The sequence below is a fragment of the Anomaloglossus baeobatrachus genome, chromosome 1 (genome assembly GCF_048569485.1).
Source record: "Anomaloglossus baeobatrachus isolate aAnoBae1 chromosome 1, aAnoBae1.hap1, whole genome shotgun sequence".
NCBI classification, from domain to species: Eukaryota; Metazoa; Chordata; class Amphibia; order Anura; family Aromobatidae; genus Anomaloglossus; species Anomaloglossus baeobatrachus.
The window spans coordinates 899,099,288-899,117,745 of NC_134353.1; the positions used below are offsets into that span (position 1 = coordinate 899,099,288).

General features: G+C 57.2%; 1 protein-coding gene across 2 annotated transcripts in view; it reads left to right on the top strand.

Annotated features, from left to right (window-relative positions):
- Positions 1-18,458, top strand: part of DCAF12 (DDB1 and CUL4 associated factor 12) — a 62,606-nt gene that overhangs the window by 13,975 nt on the left and 30,173 nt on the right. For both annotated transcript variants that reach the window (XM_075327149.1, XM_075327157.1), the window contains exon 2: positions 591-845. In XM_075327149.1, coding sequence (XP_075183264.1) covers positions 591-845 — 255 coding nt within the window. The remainder of the gene's footprint in view (positions 1-590; positions 846-18,458) is intronic.

The following is an 18,458-nucleotide window of genomic DNA, read 5'->3' on the forward strand; positions in this document are numbered from 1 at the left end:
TGCATTTTGTGCTGAGCACCTACATTGGCGTTTATCTAAATCTCCAAATTATGTAATTTAGATTAAATCCCCCAAGGAATCCATTCAGTATAATGAGGCAGCAGAGATACTTTGGACTCTGTCTGACCTCTGTTTGGCGATGTCCTTCTTTCCAAAGGTGCACAAGCGAACACTGAGCATCACCAAAAGAACACCATACCCACAGTGAAGCATGGTGGAGGCAGTATTATTGGGGCTTTTATTCAGCAGCTGGAACTGGGTGGAAGGAATTATGAATAGTTTCAAATATCAGTCAATTTTGCAACAAAACAGTCAGGCCTAGATTAAGGGTGTGCATATTTATGCAACCACATCATTTTTAGTTATGTTTATTTTTAATTTAGCACCTTTAAAAGATTTCAGTTTTTCAATTGAATTGTATATATTATGGTTGAAAGTGAAGGTGCAAAAAGTTCTGAAATTATTCTTCAATGTGTGTTTTTTTTCTTTTTTTTTTTCTGTATATCCATTGTAGAGACAGCTCAAACAATCTTATAGTTTTGACAAATGTCCCCCATATCTTAGATTCTTGTTCTTTAATTATTTTGCAGGCTGATTGGGATCATGTCGCTCAGAAGCGTAGGCGCCTTCCTCCAGAGAAGAAGTCTATGGTGTTTTATCTCAAATCTAGGGAGTTGAAAGCACAGGATGACCCCAGTTACCACCGCCTGTTACGTGGCTGCGCGGCTCAAGCACTACCTGGTATCCTGAAGGAGAGGGAGTTCCAGCTTGGAACCCTCAATAAAGTGTTTGCGTCACAGTGGCTGAACCATCGCCAAGTCGTTTGCGGTACCAAATGCAATACGGTAAGTTTTTGGGGTTTTTTTAAAAAATGTTTTCTTCTCATCGGTGTATGTGTTTAGCGGAGGCTGTGGAATAAGGCGCTTGTATGAAAATGCAATGGCGCATGTACCGTGTTTGCCAAAAAGTAAGTCAGGGTCTTATATTTCTTGGTCTGAAAGATGCGCCAGGGCTTATTTTCAGGGGATGTTTTATATTTTCCCGTAAACAATAATCCACGTTTATTCTTGAACAAAAAAATCAACATTTATTCAAATATAATTAGTCCTCACATTCTGGAACATCAACATTTTGTGTTCCTCCTATTACTGGCTCAGATGCACATTTTCTTATCTGATCTGCTATTCTCATGGTGCAGAACCCGTCCTATAGTGGTGGGTACAATCCATGTTTACAAAGGTTTAAATTACCCGCTTAAATGTATTATTCTCTATGTACTGCTAAGTTTACCCCCAAAAGAAAGTAGACACCCTCTAAAAGAATCGCATTTACCAGACCCCAAGCAATTAGTGTTGGAAAATGAATGGGCTCTCACATCCAAATCTGCATGTATGTCAGGTTCCCCTGCATTCTACAGCGGTTGGCTCCCTTGGTGCCTGGAAGCAGTATCACTCTTGCGGCAGTGATATTGGTACCTGATCTGTGCATGATAGCTGCAGTGCGATATAGCTGGAACGGCGAGGAACCTAACAGCGATGTAGATGTCTGTGTGAGAGCCCATCCATCATTGGCACTCGTGAGTGTGATTTTTTTTTTTTTTTTTTTTCTTTTTTTTTTTCTTTTTTATTTTAAGGGGTTGAGGGGCAGTGGGTGTCTGCTGTTAAGCATACTCAAAAAAAAGTCTCAGAAATCCTGCCAGGGATTATTTTTGGGGAAACGGGGTAAGGCTATGTGCCCACGTTGTGTATTTGCATGCAGTTACGCTGCGTATTGCACTGCAGCGTAACTGCATGCGTCCTGCGTCCCCTGCACAGTCTATGAAGATTGTGCATAATTCACGCCCACGTGGCGTTTTAGAGCGCGGCAATTTGCATGCTGCCAAATTACTGCGTTCTAAAAAGCAACATGTCACTTCTTTCGTGCGCTTTGGATGCTGTCTCCATCCTGTCTATAGGGAGAGGCAGCATCCAGAGCGCACGAATTCTGCCGTCACCAAAGTTTCAGAACGGAGCTTTTTAGCTGCGCTCTGAAGCGGACATGCAGTGACATTACGCTTCGTGCAGAGCGCACACACGTGGGCACATAGCCTAATAAGTAAATGGTCACTTTATTGGGGGAAGGGGGGTGCAAGATGGAGCAGTTCCAAGCATCACTTACCCAGACAGAGAAAAGATTTCTATTTAAGCCAAATAAAAGGTACTGCATAACACTAGCCCATTATCATCATACATAACTGTAATGGCCATCTATAGAAAAAACACCAATGATATAGTGAGTGCCTGACGTGTGCGCATGTGTATATGTATATATATAATATATACTAGAAGGTGGCCCGATTCTACGCATCGGGTATTCTAGAATTTACGTATTGTGTAGTTAATGTATGATTTTTGTTATATATATATATATATATATATATATATGTGTTGTTGTGTGTAGTTACCAAGTGTTTGTGTAGGGCGCTGTACATGTTCTGGGTGTTGTCTGGGTGTGGGGGGGGGGTGAGAGCGGTGTTGTTTGTGTGTTGCGTTGTTTGTAGAGCGCTGTGTGTCTGTAGCGTTGTGTGTTGCGCGGTTTGTGTGGGTGTGGGGTGCGTGTGTGTGTTTTGGGGGAGGTATGTTTTGTGCAATGTGTGTGTGTTGCGCGGTATGTGCGTATATTTGTGTATGCTGCGGTGTTTGTGTGTTGTGTGTGTGCGGCGTTGTCTGTGTTTGTGGGTGTCTGTGTAGGGCGGTGTTTGTGGTTCCCAGTGTGTGGTGTGTTGTGCGGTGCGCGTGTGGCGGTGTGTGTGTGTGTGTGTGTGTGTGTGTGTGTTTTGGTGGGAGGTGTGCACCCCCATCGTGCTCCATCCCCCATGCTGCGCACTCCCCATCGTGCTCCATCCCCCATGCTGCGCACTCCCCATCGTGCTCCATCCCCTATGCTGCTCATCCCCCATAGTGCTCTATCCCCTATGCTGCTCACCCCCCATCGTGCTCCATCCCCCATGCTGCGCACCCACCATCGTGCTCCATCTTCCATGCTGCGCACCCCCCATCGTGCTCCATCACCCATGCTGCGCGCACCCCAATCGTGCTCCATCCCCATGCTGCGCACTCCCCATCGTGCTCCATCCCCCATGCTGCGCACTCCCCATTGTGCTACATCCCCCATGCTGCGCACTCCCCATCGTGCTACATCCCCCATGCTGCGCACTCCCCATCGTGCTACATCCCCCATGCTGCGCACTCCCCATCGTGCTACATCCCCCATGCTGCGCACTCCCCATCGTGCTACATCCCCCATGCTGCGCACTCCCCATCGTGCTACATCCCCCATGCTGCGCACTCCCCATCGTGCTACATCCCCCATGCTGCGCACTCCCCATCGTGCTACATCCCCCATGCTGCGCACTCCCCATCGTGCTACATCCCCCATGCTGCGCACTCCCCATCGTGCTACATCCCCCATGCTGCGCACTCCCCATCGTGCTACATCCCCCATGCTGCGCACTCCCCATCGTGCTACATCCCCCCATGCTGCGCACTCCCCATCGTGCTACATCCCCCCATGCTGCGCACTCCCCATCGTGCTACATCCCCCATGCTGCGCACTCCCCATCGTGCTACATCCCCCATGCTGCGCACTCCCCATCGTGCTACATCCCCCATGCTGCGCACTCCCCATCGTGCTACATCCCCCATGCTGCGCACTCCCCATCGTGCTACATCCCCCATGCTGCGCACTCCCCATCGTGCTACATCCCCCATGCTGCGCACTCCCCATCGTGCTACATCCCCCATGCTGCGCACTCCCCATCGTGCTACATCCCCCATGCTGCGCACTCCCCATCGTGCTACATCCCCCATGCTGCGCACTCCCCATTGTGCTACATCCCCCATGCTGCGCACTCCCCATTGTGCTACATCCCCATGCTGCGCACTCCCCATTGTGCTACATCCCCCATGCTGCGCACTCCCCATCGTGCTACATCCCCCATGCTGCGCACTCCCCATCGTGCTACATCCCCCATGCTGCGCACCCCCCATAGTGCTACATCCCCCACCGTGCTACATCCCCCATCGTGCTCCATCCCCCATGCTATAATAGTTCTCCTATTATACTCAGAGAGGAGTATAATAGGAGGACTATAATAGGAGGAGTAGTCCTGGGGGGAGAGGAGTATAATGCCGCCTCCCTGCACATGTGTACCGGGAGCCGGTGTACGCTGGTAACTATGATACACATCGGGTAACTAAGGGACCTTAGTTTCCCGATGTGTATAATGGTTACCAGCGTTCACCGGCTCCGTCACGATCCCAGCAGCGCAAGGTTATGTCTGGCGATGCGTGCGGAGGGCCGGGGCGAGCAGCCAATCCATGCGGAGGGCGGGGCCAGGCCGAGGCGAGCGACCAATCCGTGGGGGGCGGAGCCGAGGCGAGCGGCCAATCCGTGCGGGGGGCGGGGCCATGGCGAGCCCAGCGGCCAATCAGCTTTGTGTCACCGTAAGGACACAATTTTGGAGCAAGACAGACAGACAGAGGCAATATTATATACTAGAAGGTGGCCCGATTCTACGCATCGGGTATTCTAGAATTTACGTATTGTGTAGTTCATGTATGATTTTTGTTATATATATATATATAGATGTTGTTGTGTGTAGTTACCAAGTGTTTGTGTAGGGCGCTGTACATGTTCTGGGTGTTGTCTGGGTGTGGCAGGGGGTGAGAGCGGTGTTGTTTGTGTGTTGCGTTGTTTGTGGAGCGCTGTGTGTCTGTAGCGTTGTGTGTGTGTGGTGTGTTTTGGGGGAGGTATATTTTGTGCAATGTGTGTGTTGTGCGGTATGTGCGTATATTTGTGTGTGCAGCGTCTGTGTGTGGGTGTCTGTGTAGGGCAGTTGTTTGTGCTTCCCAGTGTGTGTGTGTGGTGTGTTGTGCAGTGCGCGCGCGCGTGTGTGTGTGTTGGGGGGAGGTGTGCACTCCCCATCGTGCTCCATCCCCTATGCTGCGCACCCCCCATCGTGCTACATCTCCCATCCTGCGCACTCCCAAACGTGCTCCATCCGCCATGCTGCGCACTCCCAAACGTGCGCCATCCGCCATGCTGCGCACTCCCCATCGTGCTCCATCCCCCATGCTGCGCACTCCCAAACGTGCTCCATTCGCCACGCTGCGCACTTCCCATCGTGCTCCATCTCCCATGCTGCGCACTCCCAAACGTGCTCCATCCGCCATGCTGCGCACTCCCAAACGTGCTCCATCCGCCATGCTGCGCACTCCCCATCGTGCTCCATCCACCATGCTGCGCACTCCCCATCGTGCTCCATCCCCCATGCAGCGCACTCCCCATCGTGCTCTATCCCCTATGCTGCGCACCCCCCATCGTGCTCCATCTCCCATGCTGCGCACTCCCAAACGTGCTCCATCCGCCATGCTGCGCACTCCCAAACGTGGTCCATCCGCCATACTCCGCACTCCCCATCGTGCTGCATCCCCCATGCTGCGCACTCCCAAACGTGCTCCATCCGCCATGCTGCGCACTCCCAAACGTGCTGCATCCGCCATGCTGCGCACTCCCAAACGTGCTCCATCCTCCATGCTGCGCACTCCCAAACATGCTCCATCCGCCATGCTGCGCACTCCCCATCGTGCTCCATCCCCCATGCTGCGCACTCCCAAACGTGCTCCATCCGCCATGCTGCGCACTCCCCATCGTGCTCCATCTCCCATGCTGCGCACTCCCAAACGTGCTCCATCCGCCATGCTGCGCACTCCCAAACGTGCTCCATCCGCCATGCTGCGCACTCCCAAACGTGCTCCATCCGCCATACTTCGCACTCCCCATCGTGCTCCATCCCCCATGCAGCGCACTCCCCATCGTGCTCCATCCCCTATGCTGCGCACCCCCCATCGTGCTCCATCTCCCATGCTGCGCACTCCCAAACGTGCTCCATCCGCCATGCTGTGCACTCCCAAACGTGGTCCATCCGCCATGCTGCGCACTCCCAAACATGCTCCATCCGCCATACTCCGCACTCCCCATCGTGCTGCATCCGCCATGCTGCGCACTCCCAAACGTGCTCCATCCGCCATGCTGCGCACTCCCAAACGTGCTCCATCCAAACGTGCTCCATCCGCCATGCTGCGCACTCCCAAACGTGCTCCATCCGCCATGCTGCGCACTCCCAAACGTGCTCCATCCGCCATGCTGCGCACTCCCAAACGTGCTCCATCCGCCATGCTGCGCACTCCCAAACGTGCTCCATCCCCTATGCTGCTCATCCCCCATAGTGCTCTATCCCCTATGCTGCTCACCCCCCATCGTGCTCCATCCCCCATGCTGCGCACCCACCATCGTGCTCCATCTTCCATGCTGCGCACCCCCCATCGTGCTCCATCACCCATGCTGCGCGCACCCCAATCGTGCTCCATCCCCATGCTGCGCACTCCCCATCGTGCTCCATCCCCCATGCTGCGCACTCCCCATTGTGCTACATCCCCCATGCTGCGCACTCCCCATTGTGCTACATCCCCCATGCTGCGCACTCCCCATCGTGCTACATCCCCCATGCTGCGCACTCCCCATCGTGCTACATCCCCCATGCTGCGCACTCCCCATCGTGCTACATCCCCCATGCTGCGCACTCCCCATCGTGCTACATCCCCCATGCTGCGCACTCTCCATCGTGCTACATCCCCCATGCTGCGCACTCCCCATCGTGCTACATCCCCCATGCTGCGCACTCCCCATCGTGCTACATCCCCCATGCTGCGCACTCCCCATCGTGCTACATCCCCCATGCTGCGCACTCCCCATCGTGCTACATCCCCCCATGCTGCGCACTCCCCATCGTGCTACATCCCCCATGCTGCGCACTCCCCATCGTGCTACATCCCCCATGCTGCGCACTCCCCATCGTGCTACATCCCCCATGCTGCGCACTCCCCATCGTGCTACATCCCCCATGCTGCGCACTCCCCATCGTGCTACATCCCCCATGCTGCGCACTCCCCATCGTGCTACATCCCCCATGCTGCGCACTCCCCATCGTGCTACATCCCCCATGCTGCGCACTCCCCATCGTGCTACATCCCCCATGCTACGCACTCCCCATTGTGCTACATCCCCCATGCTGCGCACTCCCCATTGTGCTACATCCCCCATGCTGCGCACTCCCCATTGTGCTACATCCCCCATGCTGCGCACTCCCCATTGTGCTACATCCCCCATGCTGCGCACTCCCCATTGTGCTACATCCCCCATGCTGCGCACTCCCCATTGTGCTACATCCCCCATGCTGCGCACTCCCAATCGTGCTACATCCCCCATGCTGCGCACCCCCCATAGTGCTACATCCCCCACCGTGCTACATCCCCCATCGTGCTCCATCCCCCATGCTATAATAGTTCTCCTATTATACTCAGAGAGGAGTATAATAGGAGGACTATAATAGGAGGAGTAGTCCTGGGGGGAGAGGAGTATAATGCCGCCTCCCTGCACATGTGTACCGGGAGCCGGTGTACGCTGGTAACTATGATACACATCGGGTAACTAAGGGACCTTAGTTTCCCGATGTGTATAATGGTTACCAGCGTTCACCGGCTCCGTCACGATCCCAGCAGCGCAAGGTTATGTCTGGCGATGCGTGCGGAGGGCCGGGGCGAGCAGCCAATCCATGCGGAGGGCGGGGCCAGGCCGAGGCGAGCGACCAATACGTGGGGGGCGGAGCCGAGGCGAGCGGCCAATCCGTGCGGGGGGCGGGGCCATGGCGAGCCCAGCGGCCAATCAACTTTGTGTCACCGTAAGGACACAATTTTGGAGCAAGACAGACAGACAGAGGCAATATTATATACTAGAAGGTGGCCTGATTCTACGCATCGGGTATTCTAGAATTTACGTATTGTGTAGTTCATGTATGATTTTTGTTATATATATATATATAGATGTTGTTGTGTGTAGTTACCAAGTGTTTGTGTAGGGCGCTGTACATGTTCTGGGTGTTGTCTGGGTGTGGCAGGGGGTGAGAGCGGTGTTGTTTGTGTGTTGCGTTGTTTGTGGAGCGCTGTGTGTCTGTAGCGTTGTGTGTGTGTGTGTGTGTGGTGTGTTTTGGGGGAGGTATATTTTGTGCAATGTGTGTGTTGTGCGGTATGTGCGTATATTTGTGTGTGCAGCGTCTGTGTGTGGGTGTCTGTGTAGGGCAGTTGTTTGTGCTTCCCAGTGTGTGTGTGTGGTGTGTTGTGCAGTGCGCGCGCGCGTGTGTGTGTGTTGGGGGGAGGTGTGCACTCCCCATCGTGCTCCATCCCCTATGCTGCGCACCCCCCATCGTGCTACATCTCCCATCCTGCGCACTCCCAAACGTGCTCCATCCGCCATGCTGCGCACTCCCAAACGTGCGCCATCCGCCATGCTGCGCACTCCCCATCGTGCTCCATCCCCCATGCTGCGCACTCCCAAACGTGCTCCATTCGCCACGCTGCGCACTTCCCATCGTGCTCCATCTCCCATGCTGCGCACTCCCAAACGTGCTCCATCCGCCATGCTGCGCACTCCCAAACGTGCTCCATCCACCATGCTGCGCACTCCCAAACGTGCTCCATCCGCCATACTCCGCACTCCCCATCGTGCTCCATCCCCCATGCAGCGCACTCCCCATCGTGCTCCATCCCCTATGCTGCGCACCCCCCATCGTGCTCCATCTCCCATGCTGCGCACTCCCAAACGTGCTCCATCCGCCATGCTGCGCACTCCCAAACGTGGTCCATCCGCCATGCTGCGCACTCCCAAACATGCTCCATCCGCCATACTCCGCACTCCCCATCGTGCTGCATCCCCCATGCTGCGCACTCCCAAACGTGCTCCATCCGCCATGCTGCGCACTCCCAAACGTGCTCCATCCAAACGTGCTCCATCCGCCATGCTGCGCACTCCCAAACGTGCTCCATCCGCCATGCTGCGCACTCCCAAACGTGCTCCATCCGCCATGCTGCGCACTCCCAAACGTGCTCCATCCGCCATGCTGCGCACTCCCAAACGTGCTCCATCCGCCATGCTGCGCACTCCCAAACGTGCTCCATCCGCCATGCTGCGCACTCCCAAACGTGCTCCATCCGCCATGCTGCGCACTCCCAAACGTGCTCCATCCGCCATGCTGCGCACTCCCAAACGTGCTCCATCCGCCATGCTGCGCACTCCCAAACGTGCTCCATCCGCCATGCTGCGCCAGCATCAGCCTCTCTACCCGCAGCATCAGCCTCTCTACCCGCAGCATCAGCCTCTCTACCCGCAGCATCAGCCTCTCTGCCCGCAGCATCAGCCTCTCTGCCCGCAGCATCAGCCTCTCTGCCCGCAGCATCAGCCTCTCTGCCCGCAGCATCAGCCTCTCTGCCCGCAGCATCAGCCTCTCTGCCCGCAGCATCAGCCTCTCTGCCCGCAGCATCAGCCTCTCTGCCCGCAGCATCAGCCTCTCTGCCCGCAGCATCAGCCTCTCTGCCCGCAGCATCAGCCTCTCTGCCCGCAGCATCAGCCTCTCTGCCCGCAGCATCAGCCTCTCTGCCCGCAGCATCAGCCTCTCTGCCCGCAGCATCAGCCTCTCTGCCCGCAGCATCAGCCTCTCTGCCCGCAGCATCAGCCTCTCTGTCCCCAGCATCAGCCTCTCTGTCCCCAGCATCAGCCTCTCTGTCCCCAGCATCAGCCTCTCTGTCCCCAGCATCAGCCTCTCTGTCCCCAGCATCAGCCTCTCTGTCCCCAGCATCAGCCTCTCTGTCCCCAGCATCAGCCTCTCTGTCCCCAGCATCAGCCTCTCTGTCCCCAGCATCAGCCTCTCTGTCCCCAGCATCAGCCTCTCTGTCGCCAGCATCAGCCTCTCTGTCGCCAGCATCAGCCTCTCTGTCGCCAGCATCAGCCTCTCTGTCGCCAGCATCAGCCTCTCTGTCGCCAGCATCAGCCTCTCTGTCGCCAGCATCAGCCTCTCTGTCGCCAGCATCAGCCTCTCTGTCGCCAGCATCAGCCTCTCTGTCCCCAGCATCAGCCTCTCTGTCCCCAGCATCAGCCTCTCTGTCCCCAGCACCAGCCTCTCTGTCCCCAGCACCAGCCTCTCTGTCCCCAGCACCAGCCTCTCTGTCCCCAGCACCAGCCTCTCTGTCCCCAGCACCAGCCTCTCTGTCCCCAGCACCAGCCTCTCTGTCCCCAGCACCAGCCTCTCTGTCCCCAGCACCAGCCTCTCTGTCCCCAGCACGAGCCTCTCTGTCCCCAGCATGAGCCTCTCTGTCCCCAGCATGAGCCTCTCTGTCCCCAGCATGAGCCTCTCTGTCCCCAGCATGAGCCTCTCTGTCCCCAGCATGAGCCTCTCTGTCCCCAGCATGAGCCTCTCTGTCCCCAGCATGAGCCTCTCTGTCCCCAGCATGAGCCTCTCTGTCCCCAGCATGAGCCTCTCTGTCCCCAGCATGAGCCTCTCTGTCCCCAGCATGAGCCTCTCTGTCCCCAGCATGAGCCTCTCTGTCCCCAGCATGAGCCTCTCTGTCCCCAGCATGAGCCTCTCTGTCCCCAGCATGAGCCTCTCTGTCCCCAGCATGAGCCTCTCTGTCCCCAGCATGAGCCTCTCTGTCCCCAGCATGAGCCTCTCTGTCCCCAGCATCAGCCTCTCCATCCCAGCCTTCCCCAGGATCAGCCTCTCTCCTCCCAGCCTCCTCCAGCACGCCATGCTCCTCTGCCGACACTCACACACCCGATCGCATACACTCACACACACCCACACACAACCGATCGCATACACTCACGCACACACACATTGACGATATTGCACATACGCGCTCATACTCACAACATCCGGAGATACCACATGCTTCTGGCCATGTGATCCTCCGACAGGTCCTGGAAGGTCACAACAGCACAGTATCGAGGCCGAGAAGCAAGCGATATCGCCGGATGCTGTGAGTGTGTGGATGCGATGTGATGTATGTGTGAGGTGTGTGTGAGAGTGAGTGTGAGCCGGTGTACACTGTTAACTATGATACACATCGGGTAACCAAGGGACCTTAGTTACCCGATGTGTATAATGGTTAACAGCGTTCACGGGCTCCGTGAAGATCCCAGCATCGCAAGGTTATGTCTGGCGCTGCTGGGATCGTGACGGAGCCGGTGTAGAAGCGATATCCCAGGATGTTGTGAGTGTGTGGATGTGATGTGTGAGGTGTGTGTGAGAGTGAGTGTGATCTGATGTGTGTGTGTGTGTGTACTCACCTGGGAGTCGGAGCTACGTGTCAGTTGGGCAAGAGCGAGCGTGCATTGCGTGAGGGGGCGGGGCCTGCAGAGAGCCGGGGCGAGAGGCCAATCCGTGGGGGGGCGGGGCCATGGCGAGCCCAGCGGCCAATCAGCTTTGCGTCACCGTAAGGACACAATTTTGGAGCATGACAGACAGACAGACAGAATAAGGCAATTATATATATATATATATATATATATATATATATATATATATATATATATATATATATATATATATATATATATATATATATATATATATATATATATATATATATATATATATATATATATATATATATATATATATATATATATATATATATAGATATATATATATATATAGATATACAGACAGAGGCAATATTATATACTAGAAGGTGGCCCGATTCTACGCATCGGGTATTCTAGAATTTACGTATTGTGTAGTTCATGTATGATTTTTGTTATATATATATATATATATATATATATATATATATATATAGATAGATAGATAGATAGATAGATAGATATAGATGTTGTGTGTAGTTACCAAGTGTTTGTGTAGGGGCTGTACATGTTCTGGGTGTTGTCTGGGTGTGACGGGGGGTGAGAGCGGTGTTGCGTGTGTTGCGTTGTTTGTGGAGCGCTGTGTGTCTGTAGCGTTGTGTGTGTGTTGCGCGGTTTGTGTGTGTGGTGTGTTTTGGGGGGAGGTATGTTTTGTGCAATGTGTGTGTTGTGCGGTATGTGCGTATATTTGTGTGTGCCGCGGTGTTTGTGTGTTGGGTGTTGTGTGTGTGTGCAGCGTTGTCTGTGTGTGTGTGGGTGTCTGTGTAGGGCAGTTGTTTGTGGTTCCCAGTGAGTGTGTGTGTGTGTGTGGTGTGTTGTGCAGTGCGCGTGTGTGTGTGTGTGTGTGTTGGGGGGAGGTGCGCACTCCCAAACGTGCTCCATTCCCCATGCAGCGCACTCCCCATCGTGCTCCATCCCCCATGCAGCGCACTCCCCATCGTGCTCCATCCGCCATGCTGCGCACTCCCAAACGTGCTCCATCCGCCATGCTGCGCACTCCCAAACGTGCTCCATCCGCCATGCTGCACACTCCCAAACGTGCTCCATCCGCCATACTCCGCACTCCCCATCGTGCTCCATCCCCGATGCTGCGCACCCCCCCATCATGCTCCATCCCCGATGCTGCGCACCCCCCCATCGTGCTCCGTCCCCCATGCTGCACCAGCATCAGCCTCTCTGCCCCCAGCATCAGCTTCTCTGCCCCCAGCATCAGCCTCTCTCCTCCCAGCATCAGCCTCTCTCCTCCCAGCATCAGCCTCTCTCCTCCCAGCATCAGCCTCTCTCCTCCCAGCATCAGCCTCTCTCCTCCCAGCATCAGCCTCTCTCCTCCCAGCATCAGCCTCTCTCATCCTAGCATCAGCCTCTCTCCTCCCAGCATCAGCCTCTCCTCTCTGTCCCCAGCATCAGCCTCTCTCCTCCCAGCCTTCCCTAGCATCAGCCTCTCTCCTCCCAGCCTCCCTCCTCCCACCCTCCCCCAGCATCAGCCTCCCTCTCCCAGCCTCCCCCAGCATCAGCCTCCCCCAGCATCAGCCTCTCTTCTCTCAGCCTACCTCTCCCAGCCTCCCTCCTCCCAGCCTCCCTTAGCATCAGCATCCCTCTCCCAGCCTCCCCAAGCATCAGCCTCCACCAGCATCAGCCTCTCTCCTTCCAGCCTCCCCCAGCATCAGCCTCCGCCAGCATCAGCCTCTCTCCTTCCAGCCTCCTCCAGCATCAGCCTCCCTCTCCCAGCCTTCCCCAGGATCAGCCTCTCTCCTCCCAGCCTCCGTCCTCCCAGCCTTCCCCAGCATCAGCTTTCCCCTCCCAGCCTCCCTCAGCATCAGCCTTCCCCAGCATCAGCCTCTCTCCTCCCAGCCTCAGCCTCTCTCCTTCCAGCCTCCCCCAGCATCAGCCTCTCTCCTTCCAGCCTCCCTCAGCATCAGCCTCCCCTTCCCAGCCTTCCCCAGGATCAGCCTCTCTCCTCCCAGCCTCCTTCCTCCCAGCCTCCCCCTCCCAGCCTCCCTCAGCATCAGCCTTCCGCTCCCAGTCTCCCCCAGCATCAGCCTCCCCAAGCATCAGCCTCCACCAGCATCAGCCTCTCTCCTTCCAGCCTCCCCCAGCATCAGCCTCTCTCCTTCCAGCCTCCCTCAGCATCAGCCTCCCGCTCCCAGCCTTCCCCAGGATCAGCCTCTCTCCTCCCAGCCTCTCTCCTCCCAGCCTCTCTCCTCCCAGCCTCCTTCCTCCCAGCCTCCTTCCTCCCAGCCTCCTTCCTCCCAGCCTCCCCCTCCCAGCCTCCCTCAGCATCAGCCTTCCCCTCCCAGTCTCCTCCAGCATCAGCCTCCCCAAGCATCAGCCTCCACCAGCATCAGCCTCCCTCGTCCCAGCCTCCCCCAGCATCAGCCTCCCCCTCCCAGCCTCCCCCAGCATCAGCCTCTCTCCTCCCAGCATCAGCCTCTCTCCTCCCAGCATCAGCCTCTCTCCTCCCAGCATCAGCCTCTCTCCTCCCAGCATCAGCCTCTCTCCTCCCAGCATCAGCCTCTCTCCTCCCAGCATCAGCCTCTCTCCTCCCAGCATCAGCCTCTCTCCTCCCAGCATCAGCCTCTCTCCTCCCAGCATCAGCCTCTCTCCTCCCAGCATCAGCCTCTCTCCTCCCAGCATCAGCCTCTCTCCTCCCAGCATCAGCCTCTCTCCTCCCAGCATCAGCCTCTCTCCTCCCAGCATCAGCCTCTCTCCTCCCAGCATCAGCCTCTCTCCTCCCAGCATCAGCCTCTCTCCTCCCAGCATCAGCCTCTCTCCTCCCAGCATCAGCCTCTCTCCTCCCAGCATCAGCCTCTCTCCTCCCAGCATCAGCCTCTCTCCTCCCAGCATCAGCCTCTCTCATCCCAGCATCAGCCTCTCCTCTCTGTCCCCAGCATCAGCCTCTCTCCTCCCAGCCTTCCCCAGCATCAGCCTCTCTCCTCCCAGCCTCCCCCAGCATCAGCCTCTCTCCTCCCAGCATCAGCCTCTCTCCTCCCAGCATCAGCCTCTCTCCTCCCAGCATCAGCCTCTCTCCTCCCAGCATCAGCCTCTCTCCTCCCAGCATCAGCCTCTCTCCTCCCAGCATCAGCCTCTCTCCTCCCAGCATCAGCCTCTCTCCTCCCAGCATCAGCCTCTCTCCTCCCAGCATCAGCCTCTCTCCTCCCAGCATCAGCCTCTCTCCTCCCAGCATCAGCCTCTCTCCTCCCAGCATCAGCCTCTCTCCTCCCAGCATCAGCCTCTCTCCTCCCAGCATCAGCCTCTCTCCTCCCAGCATCAGCCTCTCTCCTCCCAGCATCAGCCTCTCTCCTCCCAGCATCAGCCTCTCTCCTCCCAGCATCAGCCTCTCTCCTCCCAGCATCAGCCTCTCTCCTCCCAGCATCAGCCTCTCTCCTCCCAGCATCAGCCTCTCTCCTCCCAGCATCAGCCTCTCTCCTCCCAGCATCAGCCTCTCTCCTCCCAGCATCAGCCTCTCTCCTCCCAGCATCAGCCTCTCTCCTCCCAGCATCAGCCTCTCTCCTCCCAGCATCAGCCTCTCTCCTCCCAGCATCAGCCTCTCTCCTCCCAGCATCAGCCTCTCTCCTCCCAGCATCAGCCTCTCTCCTCCCAGCATCAGCCTCTCTCCTCCCAGCATCAGCCTCTCTCCTCCCAGCATCAGCCTCTCTCCTCCCAGCCTCAGCCTCTCTCCTCCCAGCCTCAGCCTCTCTCCTCCCAGCCTCAGCCTCTCTCCTCCCAGCCTCAGCCTCTCTCCTTCCAGCCTCAGCCTCTCTCCTTCCAGCCTCCCCCAGCCTCAGCCTCTCTCCTTCCAGCCTCCCCCAGCATCAGCCTCTCTCCTTCCAGCCTCCCCCAGCATCAGCCTCTCTCCTTCCAGCCTCCCCCAGCATCAGCCTCTCTCCTTCCAGCCTCCCCCAGCATCAGCCTCTCTCCTTCCAGCCTCCCTCAGCATCAGCCTCCCCTTCCCAGCCTTCCCCAGGATCAGCCTCTCTCCTCCCAGCCTCCTTCCTCCCAGCCTCCCCCTCCCAGCCTCCTTCAGCATTAGCCTTCCCCTCCCAGTCTCCCCCAGCATCAGCCTCCCCCTCCCAGCCTTCCCCATGATCAGCCTCTCTGCTCCCAGCCTCCTCCAGCACGCCGTGCTCCTCTGCCGACACTCACACACCCGATCGCATCCACTCACACACACCCGATCGCATCCACTCACACACACCCGATCGCATCCACTCACACACACCCGATCGCATCCACTCACACACACCCGATCGCATCCACTCACACACACCCGATCGCATCCACTCACACACACCCGATCGCATCCACTCACACACACAGACACTGACGATATCGCACATACGCGCTCACACTCACAACATCCGGAGATACCACATGCCTCTGGCCATGTGATCCTCCGTCAGGTCCTGGAAGGTCACAACAGCACAGTATCGAGGCCGAGAAGCAAGCGATATCGCCGGATGCTGTGAGGTGTGTGTGAGGTGTGTGTGAGGTGTGTGTGAGGTGTGTGTGAGGTGTGTGTGAGGTGTGTGTGAGGTGTGTGTGAGGTGTGTGTGAGGTGTGTGTGAGGTGTGTGTGAGGTGTGTGTGAGGTGTGTGTGAGGTGTGTGTGAGGTGTGTGTGAGGTGGGTGTGAGGTGTGTGTGAGGTGGGTGTGAGGTGTGTGTGAGGTGGGTGTGAGGTGTGTGTGAGGTGGGTGTGAGGTGTGTGTGAGGTGTGTGTGAGGTGTGTGTGAGGTGTGTGTGAGGTGTGTGTGAGGTGTGTGTGAGGTGTGTGTGAGGTGTGTGTGAGAGTGAGTGTGATCTGATGTGTGTGTATGTTTGTGTGTGTGCTGTTATGTGTGTGCGTGTGGATCTTCCGCCGCAGCAGGACCTTGATGCGTTTGTAACCATGCGAGCATGGTTACCAACGTATCCACACCACTCCCGTGCGAGCGGGGGCCGGGGGTGGGGGGATGAGTACAGTACTCACCTCCGTGACAGCCGTGTCAGTTCGGGGAATGCGCGGGGGTGGGGGGGGGATGGGAGGGGGGGGGGGGGGGAGTACAGTACTCACCTCCGTGACAGCCGTGTCAGTTCGGGGAATGTGCGGGGGGAGGGAGGGGGCGGGGCCAGAGCTAGCGTGCATTGCGTGAGGGGGGCGGGGCGTGGCCGAATTGCCAATGCCTGCAGGGTGCCGGGGCGAGAGGCCAATCTGTGTGGGGGCGGAGCCTGGGCGAGCGGCTGGCCAATCCATGTGGGGGCGCAGCCTGGGCGAGCGGCCAATCCGTGTGGGGGGGCGGGGCCATGGCGAGCCCAGCGGCCAATCAGCTTTGTGTCACCGTAAGGACACAATTTTGGAGCATGACAGACAGACAGACAGACAGAATAAGGCAATTATATATATACTAGAAGGTGGCCCGATTCTACGCATCGGGTATTCTAGAATTTACGTATTGTGTAGTTCATGTATGATTTTTGTTATATATATAGATGTTGTTGTGTGTAGTTACCAAGTGTTTGTGTAGGGCGCTGTACATGTTCTGAGTGTCGCGGGGGGTGAGAGCGGTGTTGTATGTGTGTTGCGTGTGTTGCGTTGTTTGTGGAGCGCTGTGTGTCTGTAGCGTTGTGTGTGTGTGTGTGTGTTGTGCGGTTTGTGTGTGTGTGGTGTGTTTTGGGGGGAGGTATGTTTTGAGCAATGTGTGTGTTGTGCAGTATGTGCGTATATTTGTGTGTGCAGCGTTGTCTGTGTGTGTGGGTGTCTGTGTAGGGCGTTGTTTGTGATTCCTAGTGTGTGTGTGTTGTGCAGTGCGCGTATGTGTGTGTGTTGGGGGGAGGTGTGCACCTCCCATCGTGCTCCATCCCCCATGCTGCGCACCCCCCATCGTGCTGCATCCCCCATGCTGCGCACTCCCAAACGTGCTCCATCCGCCATGCTGCGCACTCCCAAACGTGGTCCATCCGCCATGCTGCGCACTCCCAAACGTGCTCCATCCGCCATACTGCGCACTCCCCATCGTGCTGCATCCCCCATGCTGCGCACTCCCAAACGTGCTCCATCCGCCATGCTGCGCACTCCCCATCGTGCTCTATCCGCCATGCTGCACACTCCCAAACGTGCTCCATCCGCCATGCTGCGCACTCCCAAACGTGCTCCATCCGCCATGCTGCGCACCCCCTATCATGCTCCATCCGCCATGCTGCGCACTCCCAAACGTGCTCCACCCGCCATGCTGCGCACTCCCAAACGTGGTCCATCCGCCATGCTGCGCACTCCCAAACGTGGTCCATCCGCCATGCTGCGCACTCCCAAACGTGGTCCATCCGCCATGCTGCGCACTCCCAAACGTGGTCCATCCGCCATGCTGCGCACTCCCAAACGTGGTCCATCCGCCATGCTGCGCACTCCCAAACGTGCTCCATCCGCCATGCTGCGCACTCCCAAACGTGCTCCATCCGCCATGCTGCGCACTCCCCATCGTGCTCCATCCGCCATACTGCGCACTCCCCATCGTGCACCATCCGGCATGCTGCGCACTCCCAAACGTGCTCCATCCGCCATGCTGCGCACTCCCAAACGTGCTCCATCCGCCATGCTGCGCACTCCCAAACGTGCTCCATCCGCCATGCTGCGCACTCCCAAACGTGCTCCATCCGCCATGCTGCGCACTCCCAAATGTGGTCCATCCGCCATGCTGCGCACTCCCAAACGTGCTCCATCCGCCATGCTGCGCACTCCCAAACGTGCTTTATCCGCCATACTGCGCACTCCCCATCGTGCACCATCCGGCATGCTGCGCACTCCCAAACGTGCTCCATCCGTCATGCTGCGCACTCCCAAACGTGCTCCATCCGTCATGCTGCGCAGTCCCAAACGTGCTCCATCCGCCATGCTGCGCACTCCCAAACGTGCTCCATCCGCCATGCTGCGCACCCCCCATCATGCTCCATCCGCTTGGAAGTGCGCAGCACGCCGGATGGTGCACGATGGGGAGTGCGCAGTATGGCGGATGGAGCACGTTTGGGAGTGCGCAGTATGGCGGATGGAGCACGTTTGGGAGTGCGCAGCATGGCGGATGGACCACGTTTGGGAGTGCGCAGCATGGCGGATGGACCACGTTTGGGAGTGCGCAGCATGGGGGATGCAGCACGATGGGGAGTGCGCAGTATGGCGGATGGAGCACGTTTGCTCA